Source organism: Homalodisca vitripennis, chromosome 1 (genome assembly GCF_021130785.1).
Source record: "Homalodisca vitripennis isolate AUS2020 chromosome 1, UT_GWSS_2.1, whole genome shotgun sequence".
In the NCBI taxonomy this organism is placed as follows: domain Eukaryota; kingdom Metazoa; phylum Arthropoda; class Insecta; order Hemiptera; family Cicadellidae; genus Homalodisca; species Homalodisca vitripennis.
The window spans coordinates 129824278-129851417 of record NC_060207.1 but is presented as its reverse complement, the minus strand read 5'-3'; the positions used below and the strand labels follow the sequence as shown (position 1 = coordinate 129851417).

The 27140-nt window shown below is 30.0% G+C and overlaps 1 protein-coding gene across 3 annotated transcripts in view; it reads right to left on the bottom strand.

Annotated features, from left to right (window-relative positions):
* LOC124371277 (nephrin-like) overlaps nucleotides 1-4618 on the bottom strand; it is a 136515-nt gene extending 131897 nt beyond the window's left edge. For 2 of the 3 annotated variants that reach the window (XM_046829628.1, XM_046829620.1), the window contains exons 1-2: nucleotides 4532-4618; nucleotides 2754-3117 (exon numbers count right to left, since the gene is read on the bottom strand). In XM_046829628.1, the coding sequence (XP_046685584.1) occupies nucleotides 2754-2832 (79 nt within the window). In that variant the 5' untranslated portion in view covers nucleotides 2833-3117; nucleotides 4532-4618. The remainder of the gene's footprint in view (nucleotides 1-2753; nucleotides 3118-4531) is intronic. The other variant, XM_046829622.1, reaches the window with a different exon arrangement.
* Nucleotides 4619-27140: the final 22522 nt, after the last annotated feature.

The window sequence follows — 27140 nt, the reverse complement described above, 5'->3', positions numbered from 1 at the left end:
TAACATCGAGTTAAATAATGCGTATTTGTTCCTTGGCAACCGGCTGATGTTGGCAAATATTTTTACATAATTTCCTATGAGAATAAAAAAAATGTCTAACAATATTATACCCGTACAGAATTTAAGCTTATAATATTTAGTGGATTGGTTAGTAAGACTTTCTCTATATTCTATAAGGACTTTGAAACTCCATTTTAACTACTATTTATGTAGAGCTAAGATGGAGTGTAACGATAGTGCATGTCCATCCATGGGATTTGGCAGAGTGTTGTCCCAGCCTGTACCTCAGGTTCATTTATTGAGAACAGATTTAGCAAAATCATGGGATTTTAATATTTTATTAATCTGTTACTGAGGTATCTAGCATTGCATTATTCATCTGTTATTAGCCTATTTGCGTGTATTTCAGTTCTCCATTGTATATCTTAAGAACAAACTGAGCTATACCTTAAAAGTTTGGTGTAATTTTACTTACGCGTATTGTTTGGTAATTGGCATGTCAATCTATGGAATGTAGCCAACTATGCGTAGGATATCTCAAGAGTTATTTTACATATTGACTTAAAAACGTTTATTACACTTCTTTGCTATATAGAGAAAGCTCAGTATAATTAAGGTGGCTGTCTCTCTATAGGATCGGTGTGAGTGCAATTTAGATTTCTGTGATATACAAGTACATTTACGTTTTTGTCTGTGGCTATTAAGATTTCTTTACTGTCTGATTACTGTCTCTTCACAGCACATCTCGAGAATGAAATGAGTTAGAGAATCGAAATTGTGCACGCAACGTTAGCGAAGCCTATTTTGCGGCACAATGTGTGGTATACAACTTTAATTTTAATTTGTAATTTACGATAAGGTAACTGTATGTAATTCAAACAGTTTAGACTAGAGATCTAAGAAACTAAATCTTTTTTCAAGACTAAAAACTAAGAAACTTCAAGACCCTTCCTTCAAAACATAAACAATTAGAAATAGTTTATTCTTCAAAGTCAATATTAAATATTACATGGCTGAAAATAAATTTTACTTTCTTCCAGATACACTGAGTGCGGCCTGTCTGTGGTACTTATTTGTAAAATAATTGCAATGAATATATTTTAATATTTATTCCTGTATTGTATATTTAAGTAATTATGCTAACAGATGTATTGTATTGTATCAATTGTGTTTATACTTTTGCGCAAAATAGTTATACCATTCCAATAAGGCAATCTATTAATTCAACTCCAACTCACACGTCACCCATGACTTTTAATGTTTGTAATTAAATATAAATAAATAATTATGTTAAAATAAAATAAAAACCCTTAGAACATTGATAACATTATTTCGTGAGTGTTTGCATGTATAATATAATCGCTTAGGTGATTTTGAACGGTTTTGTAAGCTCTCAATAACTCTAGTTCGTAATTGGGCATTCTAAAATTATTATTTATTTACTGATAAGAATTATTTTAAGGATGTGTTTAGTTCGTTGCCATCAGCGCAGGACAACAACCAGGGTTCTACCACAGCCGCTCTGATGTGCCAGAGACATTAATTAATATCAGTAACAACTAGTTTCTTCTACGAGATTTTTAACTAATATTTCTGTATTATAAACCTATTTTAGGAAACTGTTTCTTGTTACCTTCTTCCATTTATTCCCTAAGTCTTATCCTTATAATAACTATCAGATTAACGGATAATGTCTCCGCCTACGAGCGCGGGCTATGGCAGCTCGGAAGGTAGCGTCCACACTGACAGCGATGAACAAAAAACATCCGTACAGAATTACCCATCACTAAAATAACAAAATTTTAGAGGGCTTATCACAATTGCGTGAGACCAAAAAATGATGAAACACAATCCATTTACAAAGTACTATGCTTGCAAACGCATGTTGCTAGCGGCTTGGCAACAGACCTTTACCTTTTAAAAATGCTTTGTGAATGATATAGCCTATCCCAACATGAAAAAACTCAGAGCAACAGTTGAGTTTAATAAATGTAAATATTTATGTCAATATGTACTATTGGTTAAAGTATTTGTATAAAATAAACATACATTGGGAACTAATATATTGAATTCTTAACATAGTGAATGTCTTTTAATTCTTAAATATTTTTAATTAGTTTCTAATTAGACGTCGGGACGCTACAAAACAACTTTAATATATTTTATTTGGAGGGATTCATGTCACGAATAATCTATTACTTAATTATATCTTTTTTGCAAAACACCAATGCTTATATTTTTTTCTTTCTGTACCGAACTTTGTCACTCATAGTTCAATAAGTTACAAAATTTAAAATAAATATAAATTGAATTAATGTGAAGAAACAGTTAGTTAATGTGTTCTAACAGATAGCTCAAAAATAAAACAATAATTATCTATTCCTAAGTAAAGTTCAATATTCTGAATTAAATATTAGAATTGAGTATATGTCGTTAATGCTATATTGAAAATTATATTATAATTTTGAATACCTTTCCATATTAACATTATTAGGATAATGAATATACCACAACAGCTTGAGCTATTATATCTATTTCTATGGACTATAATGATTCAATGTTCATATGGCAGTGAAATTGAAATTAACTTAAAATACTAAAGGGCGTTAATTATAATATTGCTTACAATTTATGATATGTTTGCTTATTGAAAAAAATTAATGGATATTCCAAGAGTATACTGAATTTAGGAGTTATATGCCACTCACTTACTCCAAGAGCATACTCAATTTAGGAGTTTATGAGCCACTCACCTATCTCAATGTCTGTGATCGCTGCACCAGCTGCCAGGAAGACGACAACCAGTGCTGCGGACACTCCTGTCATCTCCATGTCACTCTCTAAGAGACTTATCACTTGTCACTGACATATCCTTCTCACTCCATACCTGTCACATGCATGTCACTCGCACTGGCATGTTCTCAATAGTACCGTTCACGATTATGACAAGTTTGTTTGCGTTACACAACCTTCCACCATCTCTTATAATACAGGTTAGTGGAAATTACGTCCCAGATAAGGTAAGAAAATCGGATATAACAATATACTTGGACCTTAGGGATTTAGTCAACGATGGGATTTGTTTGCAAAGAGTGCCGATCTCTGTTTGCAATAATTCTATAAAGTTATACGTGATATGTAAATAATATTGAACTATGGATTAGAATGCATCCAAATTATTGAATGATTACCGATTTGTAAAAAAATTCAACGTTTCTTTAGTATTTGATAATATATGTTCATGGTAGTTTACGTTTGAAATAGCGTTAGATATACTAGACATTTTAGTAGTAAGTCCAATTCTAAGTCTACATAGCCATTAAAAACTGTCGCCTTTTATCCTATACAATTTAACAAAATTATTGAGGTGAGTCTAAAATTTTTGAATTATACACTTACGTGGGATCAACCATTTAACTGTTTAGTTTGGTTTTTAATATTTGGAATTTATTTTTTTATATAGACCATTTATGTTTAGATATATAGCCCAATATAGAGCAATACACAACCAAATCTGATCCCAAATATTGTCAAAAGACAATTCTTGTAAACTCGGATACTTTACAAAAGAGAGTCTTTAAAACCATTTAAAGGCGAATGTTTTAGTAAGAAACTATTTTTAATCACTTAAAATAAAGAAAGTGGTCTTTAAGTTATTAAGTTGGTCTTAAATATAACACGAGCCAAATTATGTAAGGAAGTGTTTGTAAACTTGAATTAATAACAGAATCACAGAAGTTACAATAAAAGGTGATAGCGGGAGATAACTATACATATGTTTGATTCAAATGTAGTTAAATCACACACATGTGGTTCAATCATATTAAATTTAATATTCATCTATAATAATATTCGCAATAAGTGATTTTACCCCTGATAATACCTGAAATTGCTTAATCAGTTAATAAGGATAATCTTAATCATGTTATGGATATTTATTTTCAAAACAAATATTAAACATATAAAGCGAGATTTAGTATTACATGAAGTGTGTACAACAGTATGATATATTGAAAATAATAAGCAGTAATTAGATCAGAAAGTAACTTCTTTATATTTAAAATTCTTGTTAAATATATTGGTTAAATTAACCATGAAGATATAAAATGTGTAATTTAAATTATTTAATTCGAATTAGAAAGAGGTTAGAACTTACAGTCAATTAATACTTTTTTGTACTCTGTATCAATTTTGGGCAAACATACAAGCAAATTGCGTAAATATTTATCACCCTTAGTAGAATCACCAGATTCTAATTTATTAGAGACAGGCGTATTAGTGTTTGTAAATATGTCCAAAACAAATAAATATTCTGAAAGACGGAAACTAAACTAGCAATGTAAAATAATACATTAAAAAAAACTTGGTTTAGTAAAGATAAAATTTACACAATTTGTGTTGTAATAAAATATTGATCTATTTAAAATTCACAATATGAGGGCTTTTTGATTAATCCAAACCACAATGAATTATTAATATTCATCCTATTTTTAACAAATACATTAGGTAGTTAAGTACAATATTTACATACGAACAAGCCCCTATGTACTATAATACAGGGAATAAATCACTCGTGCTCCGTCATTACATACACTCGCGTTCACCACACGCAAACCGCTGTCGGGCGCGACTGGTACTGGAGACCAAGGATCGCCGGACCTCACCCGAATGATGCCGAAGTTAACCGAACCACACCGAACCCCTCGACCCACCCACATCGTCACTGAAGCCACTCCATCGCTCCTCGAGAAAGTGTAATGCCATAAATCGGTGGGTAAAAACTTGGTCATGTCTCCTAAACTCTCCAAGACAACATTTACCCCCGCGATAAATCCCCCGCTCGTAAAAACCAACAGCCCAATGATATAAATTTCTCTTTTGTGGAACTACAAAGGAAGGAAAATATTAACTTTCCATTGTCTTCTTTGTGATGCGTCCCTCTGGAGGGACACAGAATGTCACTTTAAACTTTTTTCATTTTGTAAAAAGTTGGTGTTTGCTTAAAGATTTTGTCAATTTCAATTTCCTTTATTGGAAGGTTTAACGAAACTTTGTGCTTTAATGTAGCATTGGTAAAACTTTAATAAACAGCATTAACCTTCTTTCTTAAACGTTTTTAATATTTTTACGCAGACATCGTTTAATTTATTAACCTTATAATATGTCAAACTTAGGTACACTCGAAAGTCACACATAAATATGGTAAAGTTACATATAAGAGCAGAAACCATTGATAATAGTGAAGGGGCATACGTGGCATCCCACCTACACGGCTTAGCGGGTGACTTCCTGAAAGAGACTAACATTGATCATTGCCTTCACTAGGCTTAACGAGAGTTGCCATCCAAATCTTAAGGTAACAGAACATACGAAATTTTACCATACTTTTTTGAGATTGTAATAAGTAAAATTTCCCCAGGTAGGTATACAGTTGGACTTACACATTATTTTAAATCTCCTTGAGATTAGGCATAGGGTATGATAGCTATTATCAAAGTTTTTAGGTTAGTATTGATGAAATACTGCTTATACAATAACATTTTTGAAATATTTTTTGTCTTGCTGTATGGAGCCTTAAATGAAAAAAACTTTGAAGGAACATTATTTTCACCGTTATTTGTACCAAAAGATTTCAGGTACACAACCTATTGTATTGGTATTATTTAGCGTGGTAAGAACATAAAACATTACATATTATATTATTTAAACATTTAAAATTATATGAGAAGAGCGGATTCATTTTAAGATGGTCTCCCGCCATACCTGCGTTGCCATCAGCACTGATTTTGAATAATTAAGACATCCAAATCTTTTGGCAGACATTCTGAAAATTATTATTCTAAAATTAACAACAGTAATTTTTTAAGAATGGAGAACTGACCATTACAACAAAAAGGTGTAAAAAAGTAATATTTTCCAAAATACCAATATTTTACTATATTTTTACCCAAAAACCTTTGAGACGTCAAATTAAAGATGAACTTGTCATAATAACACAGATGATACATGATACATATTTACGAGTAGAAAGGAAATGTCGCTTAATTACTTTAGTTATACAATTTATTCACAATATATCTAGCATTGTTTTTCCAGATGTATTTTTTGTATTGGTTTGAAAATAAATTTCTATTGTATATAGCCTACTCATATTTCAATACGGAATTAAAACACGGTTGGCGATAAAATAGTGGTAAGCCAGTTGGAGGCAAAATAAATGTATTATAAAATACCTGTATTACCCTTCATTGCTCTGGTTTTGATTGTTCTGAGCGCCAACAAAAGGCCGGTGCATTGCTACGATAACAAAGAGCTTTTGTTCTCATTGGTAATTATTTGTAAATCATCGTCCAGTCAGCCGAAGAGATGGTTTTGTTTGGTTGTCAATAGCAAACGGTACGCTACGTTTTACAGAAGAGTTAATTATTTTACGTTTTACTTGTGACATGACTATAATTTATCAAGCAGAAAACAATTTGGATTGATGTATGTTCTGTGATGTAAATTTTTAACAAAATTCTGTTTTGTAAGCTAACACTTTTTATGCTTTCATGAGTTAAGAACTTTGACCCTATCTAAAAATATTACAGTATACTGAAACCTTGTGTAGCTAAAATGTTACAGGTGATGTAATCAAAGTTTGGCTGGGGAATTATTTCTAGATAAAAAAGGTATCAATTCTATTTCATTGGTTTTGAATAATTCTAGGAGGAATTGTTATGCTTTTAAAAATATTTTAGTGAATTCTCAAAACAAAGCCCAAAAGAAAATTTTTTAAACACGCATCATAATTTTAACGGTAAATATACGATAAATAACCGAAGAAAAATACATTTATTTTTTATTCAATGCTATATGTTTACAACAAATCAGGTGATCAAAATTTATATTTAATGAAAAGTAATAATTGTATTATGGTACAGTAATTATCCTTAATTCATAAACCCACAACTTAAATATATACATTAAAATCTCACATCTAAACTATTAGTTTCGTAATAGCATTGGATAAATTGTCCACTATAAGTAAATAGATGTAACTCCTAGAGCAGTACAAAAGTATGATCACCTATCCTTCATTCTACTATCTTCTTTCAAGTCACATGCTTACTCTTCTCTCTGACCTCCCGTTTTTAGCGTAATCCTAGTTTTTGATGGAATAGCGTAAGTATAAATATAAAGGAAAAATGCTGTGTTTCTTTTATAATACACATTTTTTATGTTCACAATTTGTCAAATTATAAATTTATGATTTACATTGAGTACTTATTTTTGTTTTGAGTTTGAGATATAATTGTTTATTTACATCCTTAATATAATATTTTCTCTTGAAATATTTTTAAAACGATGTAACAATTTTAATTATATGCTTTTACTTAAAACAGATTTGAAATAAAATTGCAATATTTTATTTTACTTCATTTCAAAACTTGGAATTTGAAAAAAAACGTAAATAATTAACTTTGTAACGTACAGCCAACGTGTTTTAAATGTACAAAACTTTCAATAAACTATGGTTTTTAACAACAAATTGTAAATATACATGTTCGAAATGTAAATAAACACACACACACACACACACACACACACACACACACACACACACACACACCACACACACACACACACACATATACATATATATATATATATAATATTCAGTATTATGGCATCCATTATAAAGCTCGACAATGTAAATGTATACATGTTCATGGATCCAATTTTAGCCTGTAGTTCGAATAGAACTGACCTCTAATTCTGTACAGTAATTGCCATTTATAACTGCCATTTATTTATTTTACGTAGAGTATATGAAATAAGATAAAGTAAGACAATGTTAATACATTTGTGCGTATAGGAAAATGCCTCAGGTATTGTGTTATTGTCAAACTTGTGATTCCATCAGTGTATGTAAACCAACTCTCCTGTTTTGCGAGAGACAGTTGGAAAATTATGTTTAGTGTTTTGCGTTGTATTGTGACTGGAATAAATGAGGTAGCTTTGTTTCTCTATAATGACATATATTCAGTTTATCCTGTAGAGTCAATTATAATTCAATTAAAGAGTATAATTTAAATTTCACTTACTAGTTATAATATACATTAATTTTTCTTTAAGTTAGTTGTAAAGTTTTTTCACTAAAGACAAAAACTTATGGTTATTCCATTGATGGTTTAATTCATATACATTTTTTCTGGATTCTCGTTAAAGTTTCAACAATGGACAGGTTTCGGAAATAGGCTATTAAAATAGTTAAAACAATTTTGTCAACGTCTTTTCAAATTAGCCCTAAGGAAGATCAAGGACTTGCCAGTTATAATCTGTGTCACCTCTCAACATATATAATATTGTGTCTTTAGAAGTCAAATATATATATATATATATATATATATATATATATATATATATATATATATATTTGCATTAATTAGTTAAAATATATTACTATCGCGGCCTCCAAAAGTGTTAAAGAGCATTCATAAAAATAAATCACCTATAACACTTTTATTATTCTTATTCTTAACTTTATGCATTTAATAACGTCATGTATCACCTAATTAAAAATGTACTTCGTAAAAAGTATAAATAATTATAACTCTTTTCAAAGTGTTTTATTTTTGAAAATAAATAAATTATTCCTTTAATAGTTTCACCTCGCAAGAACTAATTCTGATAAAAATATTTATAATACACTACCATAAAATACTACTAGCAAAACTTGGTTATTGATAAACACGAAAGATTTTATAAGGAGTTACTATGATAATCAGCTACATTTCTTTACACAAGTTTTATATTTTCAACAATTTTCCGATTCAGTCTTAAAATTACTATAAGTGGTATAACTCTTTGGGATATGTAGGAAAGAAGTTTTTCCTGACATTTATCATTGTTCAGTTATACAAAATATCAGTAACACTATTTTCTTTAGAATTGTTGCAGAATAAAGGGTTAAGGGTGTACCTTGTGATTGATTTTTTTATAATTTAGTATATGTTGACAGGATTTATGTCTTTTTCAGAAAAAGTACACTGTATATATAAAATCTGTACACTATAATAATTAAAACAATAATAAATATATAACAACGCTTAAGAATAATATTTTTATGTCTGCGAACACTGTATGTTATTTTTGTATAACTATCCGTTTACTCTTATCACCGTTATAAGGATATAGATGAATGCTGCCAGAAGGGAAGCAAACTAACGTATGTGGAATGCCCTGTAATACTAGCTAAGCCGGCTAAGCCTCTCGTAGTAGGTTGGACGGATTTCTGAGCCAAGCATATAACAAGTTTGTCAATGTAGTCATGTCAAAACCATTTATATAATTCTTTAACTTCTTCTTTAAGTTGATAAAATATTATACACGGAAGTTGTAAATAAAATAATAATAATTATTATTATTAAACCATTTTGAGTTTTTCCATAACGCATCTGAGGGATGAGATACATCTCCTATCATACAAACATTTAAAAGCTACCATCATCTTTGACAAATTGTGAATAACAATGCGCCATTAAAGATGTTTTAAATGGCTTATAGTTTATTAAAAGCACGCTATCTGAGTTCTACAGTTTGTTATAAGTGACATAAACATTTGAGAAACTGTGAATCTTAGTCATTTTAGAAAATTCTAACATGTTCATATAGCCTGTGAACATTTCATTGAACATACATATGTATAGAATATATGTTTAATATCATAATTATTAGTTAAACATTTCCAGCAATTCTACTAATATTTTAAGGTTTAATTATTTTGAGAATATTTTATGATTTTTATTGGTTTTACATGAGGAATATACATATTAGCTAATTTTGTGGTACATTAGCTAACATATTTATATATCGTATCGTAACATATCGTATAAAAAGCGAAGCCCGGAAGCGTAAAAATATTGCTAAAAATAGTAAGAACACTTTCATAAACGTTTGTTAACAAACGATTACATCTTTATTCTTAGAAATATTTGTTCTCGTTTTTTATTCTTCCACATATTATACAAAATTCTATAACCCCTTGAGCAGAACGACTACCATTGGAAATTTTAACAAATGGATTCAACTGAAATAATGCATGTATGTCTAGCAGCACAGGAACTATAAACTCCATATGTGTTCAATGCTGCATGGAGGCGAGGTGCTGAGCCATATCGCCCATACTGGCAGCTATAAATTGTACATCCCCTGAGAGCTATACATGCTTAACCTGGTTTGCTGCGAGTTTCTCTCATGCGTGATTGTTCCGTGGTTTCCGTAGCGTTTGGACGGATAGGGACTCTTGCGTTTGTAATTGTAACTTTTACTAGTAATAAGACGTAATATAATATATTTTAAATAATTGCATTACTAATATTTTAATGTTTGCGGTAGTATAATAATATTATTATTTTAAGGCATTGTCACAACCAATCACGTCTCTATACCACGTCGAAGATGTCGAATTTACCACAATGTGTAAAAGTTAATCGTTATGAAAATATTATCAGCTCATCAGAGAAGACTTTGAAAATATTTTTATCCAAAGAAATATATATTATGTAATCCTGAAGCAAATGTTTATATTAAGTGCATAGGGAATAGCAATTGTATTTTCAGAAAAAAATCCGAATGTAGGTTAATATGAAGTTATTGTAAAAAGAGATCAAACAACTAAAACACAACCTGATTAGGTGATTAAGATTTTTGTAAGGACTCGTGGTGACTAAAATACCCTAAACCTATACAAAATTGGTGAACATTAAAATTTCCCATGTAAAAAATACATTTATTATTTAGAAATATTACGGATTATCAGTTATTGTTGATATATTTTGATCTTTTTCCAGTCCAGTTTAAGAAAAACGTCAGAATGTGTTAAAAGCCACAGAGTATACAAGAGTACGTCAATTGGTGTCCCTGTGTCCTTAATATACTGTGGTACATGATACAGTCAGGTTGTGTCTTTGTGCAATATAGTTTGATTGTATCTGGTATCGTTTTTCATTTTGAAAAGGCGGACATACTCTAAGAAACAATTTTGAACTGCGTTTATAAGTTTTTATTAAGTACTTGTTTTAGATTGTTCGTTTCTTATAACATTGTGTGTATATATGAAATCAGTCAAAAAAATCGTCAACTTTCTTATACAGTTTTAATATAAATTCAATTTAATTACTGTATTTTGGATGGGTAATATATAACGCCGTAGTTAGATAAGAAACTATAAGAATATTAAAAATTAATTAAGGTAGGATGAAAAATTTTACGTACTAATATAAAACCACTAACGGTGTCTAAAAAGAAGACGGTTTAGAATAAAGCAACGCTATGAAAAAAAACAGTCGTCATTCTTTAACTACAACACTTATGATTAAGGGTATGTGAAAATAGAATACAAAATAAGTACGACAACTATTTTATCAATAGCACTCAATAATGGGGTACCACTCAATAACCGCGTGAACCCAGCAGGCAGAATGTAGAGTAGATCAGCTTGAATTTAACGGGATTTACCAAATGTCACGTACATTTTCGCAGCCTTTCAAAATACACAAGTAAGCAGAGCACATTTAAACAATAGGAGTGCTTGACATAAGTGAGGTGAAATATGGAAAATAATAAGAAAAGGGAAAAGTGACAGGCTAAACGGAATATCGAGAGGCAAACGCAATATGAGAATGTAACATTTAACTTCACATCAAGTTACTTCGAAAATGTAATACTTATATTCGGAAATTATTGCCAATTAAACACTGGCCTAAGGAGTACAAGTAATTTTAAGAATATTATTATTACAGTTCTAATTATCTTGCTGACGTTTGAACAAATTCCAGTTTGTCGATCCCGTATTTACGCAGTAATCTAACTAATAACAAGAAAATTTTTTTGCCTAAAAAATCTACAAGATATTAAAATATGAAATAATAAATTAAAAAACAAATTTACACTGTTTACTTGCTGTATTATCTGAAAAAATATAAGGGATTATCCAAGTGCGTTACTTAGCAGAGAATTAATAATTATATAATCACCGAAGTAAAATTAATATAGTCCATCTTAGTGTTAAAAGTGTAATATAATGTAAATATTATTTTAGAATTGAATCTTTTTAGTGGTGGAGCTCCAGATGACGTCAACGTACATGCCTCGGATACTGATGACAGGAACATAATAAAAATAGGAAACGAAGAGATTCCCGAGGAAGAAAGCGCCGGAGGAACTTTGAAAACTGGAAAATTAACAAAAGGGAATTCTAACATCGGTAAAGAGACATCCCACAGTAATAAAGTAACGAATGCAAAGATATTTCCTTCTGGATATGACTGTAAATGCCCTAGAAAGTGCCCTGAGAAGTTAGCTTCTAAAGAAGATACATTGAAATCTTTATCAATTCATTTTAGAACCTGGCAGATTACTCAAAACAAAACTGGCTTTTTAGGCGTTAACTTTTAGTAGTCGTCAGAATAGAGGCGGACCATTGGAAACAAAGTTATAGGCGTAGCAGTATGTTTTTCCACATGACAAAATTATGAGATGAGGGTTTGTAAGACCTACTTTCTTGCAATATTACGTTTAAGTTGGGGGAGATTGTACAGATGTTAGAATAAATCTGAAGTTGTTGCTGTTATTGACGGAATATTTTACTACTAAGTCTCTAGCCTAAAACATAACTTGCACTTTGAACCTCTTTTAAAAAAACTTTTTGCAACAACTGTGAGAAGTTTTTTAAAAAAATAAGTGATGAAACCGATGAGACAAAGAGAGACGAATGAAATGCATAAAGAGAATTGCACTTAAGGCGAACAGAACAAAAGGCCGGTTCCGAACCTTGGACATCACGCAAAAGAAGTTTTGGCCAGGAAGACCCTTGGAAGTTCAAACCTTGTTGACCGTACAACAGGGCCAGCTTTACCCAACCACATGACGAATTAATTAAAAAAAAGTAGGACATGATGCCCCTACTCACTTACATACCCCTATTTATCATAGATATTCATAAACATTCCAGGGAATGTTAGATAAGTCGTCAAATCCAGCACAACAAAGCAACTGAAGGAAATGACACCAATAGTGAGTTTTTATGTAAGTTAACTTTTCCTTTAAACCAAGAAGTTATATTTCATTTCAATATTTCTAACTTGAACTGTAAATAATTCTATACATAAGTGTATTAAAACAGTTGGAGTTGGTTCATTATCTTCCTACTATTCTTCAGAATCAATTAAAACCAAAGTCATTATTTTTATTTTTAGTTTTTGCCAAACATTTTGGTTTTACATTAAATTTAGCCAATATAACCTATTTACGTGTCTAGATTACTCCATAACTTAAAAAGATTTACCGAAAATATTAAATTGAAAATGTACTTTTTTATGGTAACAGATAATTTACTTATAGAGCTTTTTTCATATTTCCTTTTTATTTTAGACTTCTATAACTCAAATAAACTGAACAGGTATACGTACGGGTGTCAAACAATAATATAGTATAGATGCAGGTAACGATTGCATGACACGATTTGCATGATGAATTAGGTTAGCACTAATACCTATTATGAGATTAAGCACAGAACAGTTTATATTGTCGCACCCAAGGAGTAGACCAGTGTTGAATAAACAGTAATTTGCACCTCATAGTTGTTGGGGTTGCTAACCATGGTGTACCAGGTCATAGAGTGTTGTTGTTTGTCAAGGATAAGGTTACTCCCTAGCGTATTGTTATCAGTAGACTGTGTCTTCTTCCATGTTTTATCACAGTAGTAGTTAGTAGTTTTTGTATTCAATTCCAGTTATACAAACAAAAAATAACTCATTAAAAAGCATTTGACAACGAGTTAAGAAAATCAATAAACTCTGCTGGCCTTGTCATGTATTGCTGTAGTGTCACATCTTATTGAAGTGGACGTGTTAGTTTGGGGTGGAGAAAATGAAGAAATGTGTTGAACTATTTTTGACAGCGAGAAGTTACAAAGCAATCCCGAAAGTAGCAAGCTGGCTGGATGCCACGACTTGGTTAAAGAATTAATATCTAACTCAAAGTTTCAAAAGTAACGTTCGTTCTTTGTTTCTGGCTTCCAATTAAAGACCCACAAAAACCGATAATTTTGCAGGACAACAACAATTTTTCAGTGAAGGCAGTATGATCTATTAGGTACAAGAAATGTTTTCCTCTACTGTAAAATTATAGAGGGGCACATGCATTAAAATAGACAGAAAGGAATACTTTTGTATTTGAAAGACATTCGGGAAAATAAAGAGTAATTGTTACGTTAGTATATTGAGCAGTTTTATCATTGAATGGCCCCAAAGAAATTATACTATGACTATTTTTATTAGTATCACAAGATTTATCCTGCCCCCAGAGTACACATTTTTTTGTCCAATTAAAAAAACTTGTAATGTAAAACAGTAAGTTATACTCTGGCTTAAAGGTTTTTTTGTAATAAAATTAACAGTGGAAGGTATAGGTTAATATGCAAAGTCAGTATAAAATGGGAACTAATATAATTTTAATATATCCTTATGAATAACATTTTCAAAGATAAAAGTTATAAACAAAGTTATAGTATTTGAACTCGTTTGAATGAATTATTTTGTATTATACAATTAAAGCAAATAGGCTTTGCTAATCGGAATGTTTGAAAAATAAAAGTTCATTTAGCCTAATAATAAGAGCGTTTATATGACAGATGCCGTAAGAATCTGAGTAAGCGACTAGACTTGGTTGGTGAGCAATGGTGAATTTTTCCCACAGGTAGGAATCCCACTCTTCTATGTCAGTGTTCATTTCACGTTGGATTGACACACCTTCAAACTCTATGCAACATTTCCCTTTATAACAAGATCCAATCAATCTATTTTGATATCAATTTAGATCAATAGTAATATATAACTATGCAGGGCCTAATGATTCCCATAAATTAATAAATTATTTAAGGGTTTTAATCTATTATGATAGAGTTGTCTTGTAAACGGTAATAAAGGTATTATAACAGGCACAACGACCTTGTGTTCATTGCAAACGGAATACAAAATTAATTTAATAAAGTATACGGAATTTTATCAGTGGTTTACTGCATATCAATATTTATATCATTTAATGCCTATGTTCACCTAAAAAAGATACAGTAATTAAGGCTACATGCGATTTTAGAAAATGTTAAGTATACAAAGAGTTATTAGTAATGCAAATGTATATTAATCTTGAAATTCTTTAAGTGGCTTTTAATACGGATGTCGCCAATAACAAAATAAAATCATGTAATGGAAAAATAAAATTACCTAGATTAATAATGTGTTACTAATTTTGTTTATTCTTTGTTTAATACACTTATAACGGTATATATTTGTATATATTACTATAGTTCTCCACTAATTAAGCAATTTAACTATATTTTTTCTTATCTTTGTGTTTTTCAGTACACTATGCACACTAGTCCTTAAAATTGACTGTTTTCCAAGAAGCCTGAAAACACACGTATTTAAATTGTCAAAGCTGCGTGCATAAATCATTTCCTTAATAAAGTCTCGACTTCTTATTATTATTGTCTAAAATATTAATTGTGTTATGTTTATGTTTTAACAAGTTATAATACATCAATTAAAACTAAAATTTTTTGAACATAAATAGAAATTAAGACACATGATATACGTTTTAAGTATTTGAAACACCATTTAACCACTTTTTTTATTTACAGCGCGAGCTAAAAGTTATATATGTGTTAGTAGTTACCCGCGGCTTCGAACGTACTATCTTAGGTTTGGCACCTGTATGAGGATTTCTGTTTTGAGTTAATTATATTTTCGACGTCAATGTTGAATTTTCCATTTTCCCACAATCAAGAATATATGTCAAAAATTGTTTATTTTTTGTAATTTAAATTTAATCCTGTCTTTGTATTTTTTACGAAGCTAATTTAGATTCTCCTTTAAACAAAAAAATATATATCTCTGAAAAACCTACTCTTATTAAAACTCAACTTAGATAGATTTCATAACAGTCTTTATATTTATAATAAAAATTAAACTACATTGTGTCTTGTATCTCTAATGCGAGCAGTTACTTTTTGCTTTGCATGCAGTTTAGTATGCGTTGCACGTTTATGACCACTTCGAGTGAATTGGATTTCATACGGCAATGTTGTCTTGGCCTTGATCAAGAAAATACGTTATAAGGTTTATAATAATAATGGCCATTATATTTTACTTCGTTCTTGGAACATTTTGTTCCATAGTTGATTTTGTTTTGTTTCCAGAGCAAGAAAATATATATCACAGATCAGTGAAGCCTACTTCTGTCAAAATAGAAAAGGATCGGTTTTATATCAGTATTCTAATTTATAGTAAACATTTAAAACTTTAATTAGCGTATTAGTTCAAAAGAACAGTCAAGCAAAATTTCATATAGCATAGTTCTTGTCGATAGCTTCAAAGGGAGTGCTAGGAGTCAAACTATGAACTTCTTATGTTATAGGTCATTTTATTAGGTATATTAGTACGTGCCTGAGATCGCTGAGATCTAAAACTGAAAAATTACGTGTTTACTTTAGACAGTTAACTCACTGTAAATGTGACCTGAGACACCACAGGGGATTGGCGGACGATCTTCCCTAGATGCTTCACTCATGTAGACTTGTCGTCTATGCTCAAACTCTGCCGACCACGTACATCTTCTTCAATGTTCATAAACTTGTTATTGACTTGAATCTACTACCTATCTTCAGCACTGTACCATTCTGCCCCAGCGCTGAAGAATATGTTGAAATACAGTAAAGCCTTACCCTCCAGCAGTAATTGGGACATTTGTTTCAGAGGCTGCTCTGAGGGTAACCATACCGTCTTCCACGGTCCAGTTCGGATCACTCCCTATAAATGTAAACAAATTGAAAATAATAATCAATGTTTACACAGAACAGTTGATTATAATTGACAGGCTCATTCAATTAATATTGCATAACTTTAAAGATCAAGATGGTATTTTTCATTATTTTAAAGATCAGTGAACGTAGCTGGGAGAGATTTACGAAATAACAATGGGCCTACATTCATTCCAGAAACCGTAAGAGTGCTCATGTTAATTTTGAGCGGGAAATCAAAACAAAAGCATTTTCACGTTTATATTATTATAAGGATTTTTATATTTGAAATTCACGTAAATTTCAAGTGAAATTAATTTACAATTCTATATATTTATTACTTTAAATTTTTACTATTCACAAATAATTACAGTTATAAATGCTGACTAAGTTATTTTTGAATAAGCATTTTGACCTTAGCATTTTTGAATAAGTAAACTAAATGAGGAAAGAATATCTATGAGGAGATAGACGAGTTAAAGTCTATCAGATTGTATTAGCCAGGAACATTTAGTAGTAGAGTTTTGTCTCCTACTGGCTGGGATGTTACTCAGAGAGAGATAAAGACCAAAGCTCTCAATCTTCAACTGAGTTTGTTGTAGCACAGTGACAGCTGAAATCTGTGTCTGAAGATACTAAACAACATCGAAAAAGCTTCAAGAGCTTGTACTCTTTGCTCAACGCAAGTACACTACTAAGCTTTTCTGGCTAAGACGATCTGATAGATTACAACTCGACTACCTCCTCATGCATTCACGCGGATGATGCGTCTGTGATCCTAGCGTCTCGCCCTTTTTCATGTGACTGAAGAGAGACATCTCAAAACCTTATCAAGAATTCCGCAAACACTTTTGGATAAAAGTTAACAACATAAATGTTCTCTATCATTCTTAAGTATACTAAGATTTTTATGTTATAGGATAGCATAATAAACTAACAGAGAAATATATTTGTTTATAAAAAGGAAAACGGGCATAAAGCACGCAAAAACGCAAGTAAACCATTGTTCAACCAACAATAACATACCATTGGTGTAAAACGGATATTAGTGAACAATAACTAGCTTTGTTTTCTTCTTAATATTCCTAGAATAAGTAGTTAGTGAAACGTATAAAGCACAAGTACATAATGTTGAGTAATAGTTATAGTTAAGCGAGTTCTCCATCAATGATCTGAAGTTTGATTTAAAATTGAAATGTAAATAATTTACCTTTTAAAATATAATGTTTAATCCAGAAGCACATTATCCTTAATACAATAATTTTTTATTATAAGTGAGTGTGAACTCAGAAAATATAACCATTACTTACACTAGATTTTGTAACTGATGTTTTAAAAGTATATGAAATAATAAATAGTATACTAGTTCTTAAATGTTGATGAATTCTCTTTTGGAAATAATGGCAGGTTAAAGGTACCACTTACATTGATAAAATTATTGAAATATCTAATTCACCATCACATAGTTTTTGTAACACTAAACATTTACTCTAGTGTTAAACTGTAATAGTGTTAATAAAATTAATAAATCTAGTTCTAAGAATATTCAGTTTATAGTTATTAAGGCTTTATAGGGAATATAACGAAACAACATTTCATGATAGGACAACATACTGCCTTTTAGTCTTAGTGTTTTATTTTATACCTAGTTAAGGCAATTGTCTTCTTAGTATTTTTCAATTCATGGGATTCGATGTTATTCTTATAAAGATACAAAATCAAAGTGTAAGAGTATTTGGATTTATGTTAAAACCATAACCAACCTTGTATAGTATGTGTAAATACGAGTATACCACAGTGCCACAGTGATAATATGGCTGAATTCTTACGATAAAAACTTTTTACAACAGACGTTAAACTGATAGTACTTCATAAATGGTTTCATTTAATGTGTTTTTAGTTTTACATACATACATATGGATAGTCCATATTACCTCTTGAGAGTCAGCAAAAGTGTACTTTTGGCGGCTCGTTCAAATTTAAAATAGTTATAATCGTAAAAGTAATAAATATCAATTTTAATTGTTTAACGGTGAATTGAACCCACAATAACATTCCTGGCCAGCTTGGATTTGCCTCGAAAAACGAGGATCCCCATCCTTATGAGTTATTGTTTGACTCAAGAGAACGTGTATTAGTGTTTTTGACAACGTGCACAATATAAAAATTTCGTTACTCGATTATTTTTCTACCAATTGTTTAGTATAAAGCTCAATGGACATGGTTATGGAGATCGGTTTGGATTTTATTATGAGGTAAAAACTTAATTAATGAAAAGTTTCATAATCATAGCTCTATGTCAAAATCATGAGGGTAAAACCCATAAAACTTTGTGAAGAGAGAGGCTGATTCAATACATTTTTTATATCCGGAGTGCCATGGTCAGCTACTTGCGATGAAATGTAAATGGATAATTCGAAATTGGCTGTAAGGAATCCAATTATTTCTCATCGCTTTTTTGCAAAAACTGTAAATATTTCCCAAATTAATTAATTATATAGAATGTTGCGCAATAGTTTAAACCTTTACAATTCTAAGTACTTCATGACCTTACTCAAGATGACTTTATTCATAATAATACAGTAGCATTGAATAGTATGGTTTTTACACACCAACTTTTATTTATACTAAATGGCAATGTAAAGCTGTTCAAATATAGGTATTAGTCTAATGTGAACACTCATATTACAAAAGAGCAACACACGCAGTATCCAGAAAAATTTTTGTTTAGAACAGAACGTTAATACTGGTGTGTAACCTCATTATAGACAAAATTTATAAATCAAAACCACGAGAAAAAACTTTTTAAGATATCAAATTAATCTTAAAAGTTATAAATAAGTTAGTTGTGCAAGAAATTCGAAGAGTTCAACAGAAATTCATTCGATTTGTCACTTCATGTTAAGGATATTTATTACGGTACTTAAATGTAAAATTAAATTAATGAATAATCTTGTATTCAAAATTTATTGAAAATTAAACACTGGTCTAAAGGAGTAGGATTATTTTAAAGAGTACTACTAATACAGATTTAATTCTCTTGCCAATGTTTGAAAATATTCCGGTCTATTGAACCCATATTCCCGTAGTCATACAATTCATATCAACGAAGGTTTCTCCTTAAATAATTGAAAGATATGAAAAGATTGTACTATTACTTTCACAAGTAAGCTTTTGACACTTTTCAGTTGCTGTGTTATCTAAAAAACTATGGGATTATCCAAGTGCGTTACTTAGTCACAGAATTAACAATAATATAATCGATATTAAAATTAAATTCTATTACTTTTAAACATACACGAAAAAGTCAACCTTTGTTATGTTTTGTTATTGTTTCTATAAATTTTATAATATTTGACTGTTCCCTCAGGCATTTTTCACGAAATCCCATAAAATTATTTGTTATGTGCTATAAAATCCCTTGAATGGTATTTTTCCCTTTTGGAGCCACCAGCCAGCTAAGAAAGTTCCGTAATACTGGTAGTTGGGATATTAGATCAGATATGAACTTTACGTGACCACATTACTTTAAATCAAGATGAACTATAACGCCGAAAAATATAATACATTATTAGTAACGATTAGAGAATCATCATTTATGAGTAGTATATACTTGTAAGACTAGTAGGGTTTCAACCAATTGTAAACATTTAAAGTCATAACAAATAAAAACAATTATCCCTTCCATCTCTGTATATAAAATGTAAAAATAAAAAAAAAAAATAGAAATTTGACAAAACTAAATGTCATATATTTACAAAAAAATTTAATAAATGAAATACAAACATTTTATTATTATAACTCTATAGGCCCAATAAATTCCTAAATGTCCAAAGTACTGTTGAAAATACATTTTATTCAATTAATTTACTTTATAAACATTGTAATAGGCTTTCTAAAAGATACCGAATATAAAGAGCGTTCTACTTTATTCTATAAAACTATTAAGCATAAATATATTTTGATTGAATACTATTACAATATATCTAGAATACTAATAAAATAATGAAGATACGATAGTCATAATAAACTAAATATGCATAATGAGTTTAACTATGCTAACCTGATATTTTTTTGCTCTAATGTCACACTTTATTGAAGCTGACGTGTTATCGTGTGGTAGAGAAAATTAAGAAATGTGTTGAACTATTGTTGACACCGAGAAGTTACAAAGCAATCCCCAGAGTAGCGAGCTGGCTGGATGCCACGACTTGGTTGAAGGATTAATATCTAACAAAAAGTTCCCAAAATGATTTAACGTTCTTTGTTTCTGGCTTCCACTTAAAGACACACACACACCGATAACTGTGTAAGAAAAAAAAATATTTAATCCAAACATGTAATCTATTAAGTAAAAGGGCTCAGGGGCCTTTATGCAAAAGAATAAATAGTAGAAGTCTGGTCACTACCACAAGCTAGTATGAAATTTTATATAATTTAATTTTAATATATCCTGATGTTATAAGTAAATTTATAATATTTGAACTAGTTCAAATTAAAACAAATTGAAACAAATGGAAACGTTTGTAAAATCAAAATTTATTTGGCTTAATAACATCAGCGTTTTCATAACAGGTGCTAAAAACTGCTTCACACTACGGATCTGAAAATGTGCTAACCTATTGTTATTAAATCATTAATAATCATGGAATTAACGTTTTCTATCATTCTGAAAAGGCGACCAATCGTGAAATGATTGTCAAGCCTAAAGAAGACGATGTTGATTGAGAAGAAAGTTATATGTGACAGGAAGAGGATGAAGTGAGTCCTCAGCCGCACCTCAAGTCAAATATTGTGTCTAGGGATAACAGATTACCACACTAGTAAACAACCGATAACCTTGATTACATTTAATGTTATCAATAATATAAATATAACACCATTATGTTTCCCTCCTTTAATTTATGCATACGTAATACTGATAGCAGAATCCGTCTTTAAAAACTTTTGTCGATATTCATTTAATATGAATTGTTGATTAAAATGCATTTAGCTTAGCTGAAAATAAATAAATAAAAATGAAAAGGTTATAAAGAAATATTTGTATTAAGAAAAATTAGAAATCTGATATACTTAACCTTGAATAATATAAGATAAAAAGTTCTTTTATTTGCAAGTATTTTTCATGATCATGACCATAAATAACTTGCTCTGAGTTTTATTAAATGCTCAACATAAACATTTTCATTAATTGTGTGATTTATCATCTTTTTAATTTGATGAGTCGCCAATGACATTTTATAAGATAAGTATAAATTAAGTTTAATTAAGTATACTTTTGTTTGTTTTATATATACATGCGCGCGTTTGATTCGAGTTTTAACAATTTCCAACAACAATTAACTGTCTTAAAATCCGAAAACTATTGTTTAACAATGTAATTTTAAAACGAGTATTTTATTTAAAGAAGTGTCATTATTAGAACCTCGTTATTAAATTAAATTGGCTATAAAGTTTTCTGAGGAAAATTTGTTTACAGATTTTTACCAAATTTGATCTTACTTCGCTAAAAATAATTATGATTTTTGAATTCACCTCGATATCTCATAATGTATTATATATTTATAAAACCCATTTTTTTACATTCATAATTATAAGATTTTATCAGGTATTTAAAATAAATAAAATTTGTAGATGCCTTAACTATCCAGAAATCCTTTAACCATTTATTATAATCGTTCAGTGTTTAATATCATGAAAAAGCTGTTCTATGTCTAAAAATGGCACAGCAGTCTTGGTACTTTAGAAGATAAAAGTATGATTGGTATGAATATAATAGTGTAAACCTATTAGTGTAAAATATGTTTGACGTATTAACTTCAATTACAATTATACGTAGAAAATTTATTTTACAAGTATTTTAAATCTGTAATACATTATGTTTGAGTCTGTAAACATTGGCATGGTTATAGGTCTTTCAAAAGAGTTTTCTCAAGCGTAATATTTACAAAACTACTTTAATTTTGCCATGTAGTATCTAATAGCAGGTATACATATTCTCTTCAAAAGGTTTTGATAGTTATTGACATAATTTATTAACGTGTGGATTACAAAATATATGAAAAATATATTTTAAGATTATATTGCTGATTATAAATGTCAATTAAAATTTTATAATACTTTTGCGTTACGCTATATTACAAGAATTACAAGAATAGGGATAAACAGCTAACATTACAAAACAATTATAATTAAAACCAATTGAATTTTCTAAGGAGTTTAACACTTTACAGTGTTCTAGTAACTTTACTGATGGCAAGTTATTGCCGACGAAGATGAGACAGAATACATTTCTTACCCAGCAGGACCTTGAATGTACAGAGGATGAACTCAGAAGCCTTGTGAGTTTTGTTCGCTTTTGTGGGATGCACTGAAGCAAATACATAGCAATACCAATGAGCTAATTTGCATTGAGTATAAACATTTCTAATTTTTGTTTACTGTACTAAATAACAAGGTAGGAACGGTACACCACGTGGCGCGTAACAGACTTTGTTGTTTTACCACACAAAGTTTCAATCATTTTATTCTCTAAATGTTCATTGTTAAGTTACCATGCACAGTTTATAATTAATATCTCATTTAATTCTTGAGATTTCCGGCTCGAAGTTATACAGACAGGCAAACACACAAAACAGAAATAGACACAACAATTCTGTTACACCAGATTCCATGGTTGGAAATTCTAACTTTATTGTCCACATTTTTCTACGCAGAAATAAACTTTCAATCAAAATTTAAAGCCTATGGATAAAAGGATTCATTTAAATTCTTGTGTATTAAATTATTTTATATGGCAATTTTATATTTATAACAGTTCAGGTGAGCTATGAATGATAATACTAACGAAGGAGTACGCTGCAACCAATCTGCCACTAACTTTCAATAATGACATTAATGACAAATCCAGTGAACAAGTATTTCGATACCAGAACAGAACAAGAACTTGAATTAAAAAAAAAAAAAAAACTCTCTTCTACAACGTTTCGACCTAGATATGTTGAAGAATATACAGTCATTGACCCAATAAGTTGTAGAACAGTAGATGCAATAATTGGTGAAATTGGCAAAAACAATTAATTCTTCCCATAGCAGAAGATGACAAGTTTTGTTTGTATTAGAATAGAAAAAGAAACTTTTTGTAGTTGGAAATTCACCAGTGAATTTTAAAACTAACTGTGACATAATTACGGCTTAAAATACGAAAAACTCAATATTTATGGTGATGTTTAACAAACAAAATTACTTTACAATCACAAAAAGATTTTATTTTAAATATAATGAAATTTTATAGAAAAATTATTTCGCTTATTAAATTAATCATCTGAATTAAAAGCCAAAATGGAGCTGAGGTACATTATATATGAATGTAATCAAACAATGTTTGGAAATAAAGATCAAATCGAGGGTTCAGGAAGATGAAAATTTAGCGATACCAAAATGGAGTTGAGATATATCGATGATTTAACACACTTGAAAATATTATTATGAATTAAGCCAGTAACAACAATTAAAAGTTAGAAACTACTAATAATAAAAGATCAGTAGACAACTGTGAGAAACTAATGAAAACAATCTAAATTTTAAGCATTATATATAAAAAATATAGAAGCAGATAATAAAAAAATTTGGTAGGTTTTTCGATAGAATGGGTAAAAATTCACAAGTAGAATTTAATTTATTTCATGTATTGATAAATGAAATAAATTATAGGAATACAGTAAAATATGATGTGCACACAACTTTAGAAAATATTGACAATAGATTTAAATGATTAGACAGTTATGATGGCTTAATTCATAATTTCTTTAAACACACACACACACACACACACACACACACACACACACACACACACACACACACACACACACACACACACATATACAAACATATATAAATATATGTATATTTTAAATTGCCCTTTTATAGATAAATGGCGCCTTTATGTTCTGTAAAGTGGTTACACTTTAACCAATATACTTATACGTATAATGGTTTAAAAGCTTGTTTAGTTTGATTTCCTACATGTCTAATATGGTAGTTAAAAGAAATTTTTGGTCTATGATTCAACTTAAATACCCATAATACTTATTCTACTTTTTTAAGGCAATTTTTCATCTATTTCTTAACAATATATATATATATGCAAGTGAGAGATCCGGGTTCGACTCCCGGCGGAGCAAGTACTTTTTGCGATTCAATGTTTATTGAAATTAAATAAGGCTATTGCCATTTATACAATTTAACGTAAATAAAAGTCGTTTGACAGGTGTTTGGTCTTCCGATCATATGTTAGTTTGCTTATTTAAACGCATATGTGACAGATACGGCCAAATACAAAATAATTGAATCGGAAAAAGTAAGCGCTCTGTGGTGTAATGGTAGCACATTCACCCGGCAAGTGAGAGATCCGGGTTCGACTCCCGGCGGAGCAAGTACTTTTTGCGATTCAATGTTTATTGAAATTAAATAAACGGCTATTGCCATTTATACAATTTAACGTAAATAAAAGTCGTTTGACAGGTGTTTGGTCTTCCGATCATATGTTAGTTTGCTTATTTAAACGCATATGTGACAGATACGGCCAAATACAAAATAATTGAATCGGAAAAAGTAAGCGCTCTGTGGTGTAATGGTAGCACATTCACCCGGCAAGTGAGAGATCCGGGTTCGACTCCCGGCGGAGCAAGTACTTTTTGCGATTCAATGTTTATTGAAATTAAATAAGGCTATTGCCATTTATACAATTTAACGTAAATAAAAGTCGTTTGACAGGTGTTTGGTCTTCCGATCATATGTTAGTTTGCTTATTTAAACGCATATGTGACAGATACGGCCAAATACAAAATAATTGAATCGGAAAAAGTAAGCGCTCTGTGGTGTAATGGTAGCACATTCACCCGGCAAGTGAGAGATCCGGGTTCGACTCCCGGTGGAGCAAGTACTTTTTGCGATTCAATGTTTATTGAAATTATATATATATATATATATATAGAAAGTTTTTATATGTTTATTCTTTTTTATTTTGTTGTAACCAATTTTGAATTTGTGCAACACCTTTGGGTTTTATATAATGTGTTGGCTTTGAATATTAAGGTTATGTCAACTGTGGACAGTACTGATTCTCTAGGTAATTTTAGTTTTGTGATATTGTTAAAACAGAATAAAAATTGAATAGGGCCAAAACCAATCCCTTCAGGATCGCTACAGGGAATTTTTATAAATTTGATATTACTTCTGTTTTTTTTTTAGTTATAAAACCAAATTGCTTTTCTGCAATCTCCCATAAATAGATAGTTTTCAAATATAATTTTAATCTTCGGCTGCAAACTGATTGGACGAAAATTATATGGATCTCATAACTTCCTATAATTCTTACCTACAATTTGAACGTGACTGACGACCATCGGTTCAGCGGTCAAGCTGCAGTCATTGCATCAAAAAGTCTATCAAAAAGGATTAGGGCCTGAGTGAGAGGCTAGCTAGCCCTGGAGTCAAAAACTTTTGTATCAGCAGCACACTAGGATAGCGGCACCATTCCATCTCCATAACCATAACTGAACTACTTCAATATTGTAATTATATTTGGTTCCAGTTTTTGCGCACAAAACGTTAAGTACTTGATTAGTGACGGATCAGATTAACTACTAGTATTGAGAAAATTTATTTCTTACAAACTACAATAATATTATGTGATCTGTAACGATCTATTATTTTAATTCAAAATTATTAGTTACATATGTTTTACATATGAATAAGTATTTACAAATGGTTATACAAATTAAAACCAAAATATCATATTCAAACTGTTGAAAACTCTAATTTTAATGAATTATTACCTAATTATCCATTCTTTCTCCTTATTCATTATAAATATAAGAACGGATGGTTTTAATTATTTTTAATTTGTAACTTTTGTAATCTAAAGGCATATCTAAAGGTTATAGAAATAAAAAATATTTTGCATAATATTTATCAAAAATGCGGTTTCTTAAAATCATTTTACCTAAGTATCTTAAAAAATTTCATATAAAAAAATCATTGCTATAAGATTTTATTTACACAATTTAATTACAATTCTACCTATCTTAAGTTTTGGAAATCGTTTGAGAAATAATTTAGATAATCTTTGTTTAAAATCCATGTAAAAGATTCAACTGTAATTATTGTGTAAACACAATTAGATTTTTTTGTAATAATCTAATTATTTGATTATAACATTAAATTGTTGAACTGTGAATATCCATTCCTATTTTAAGGTGGAGTAAATATATATATAGTTATGTATAGGATA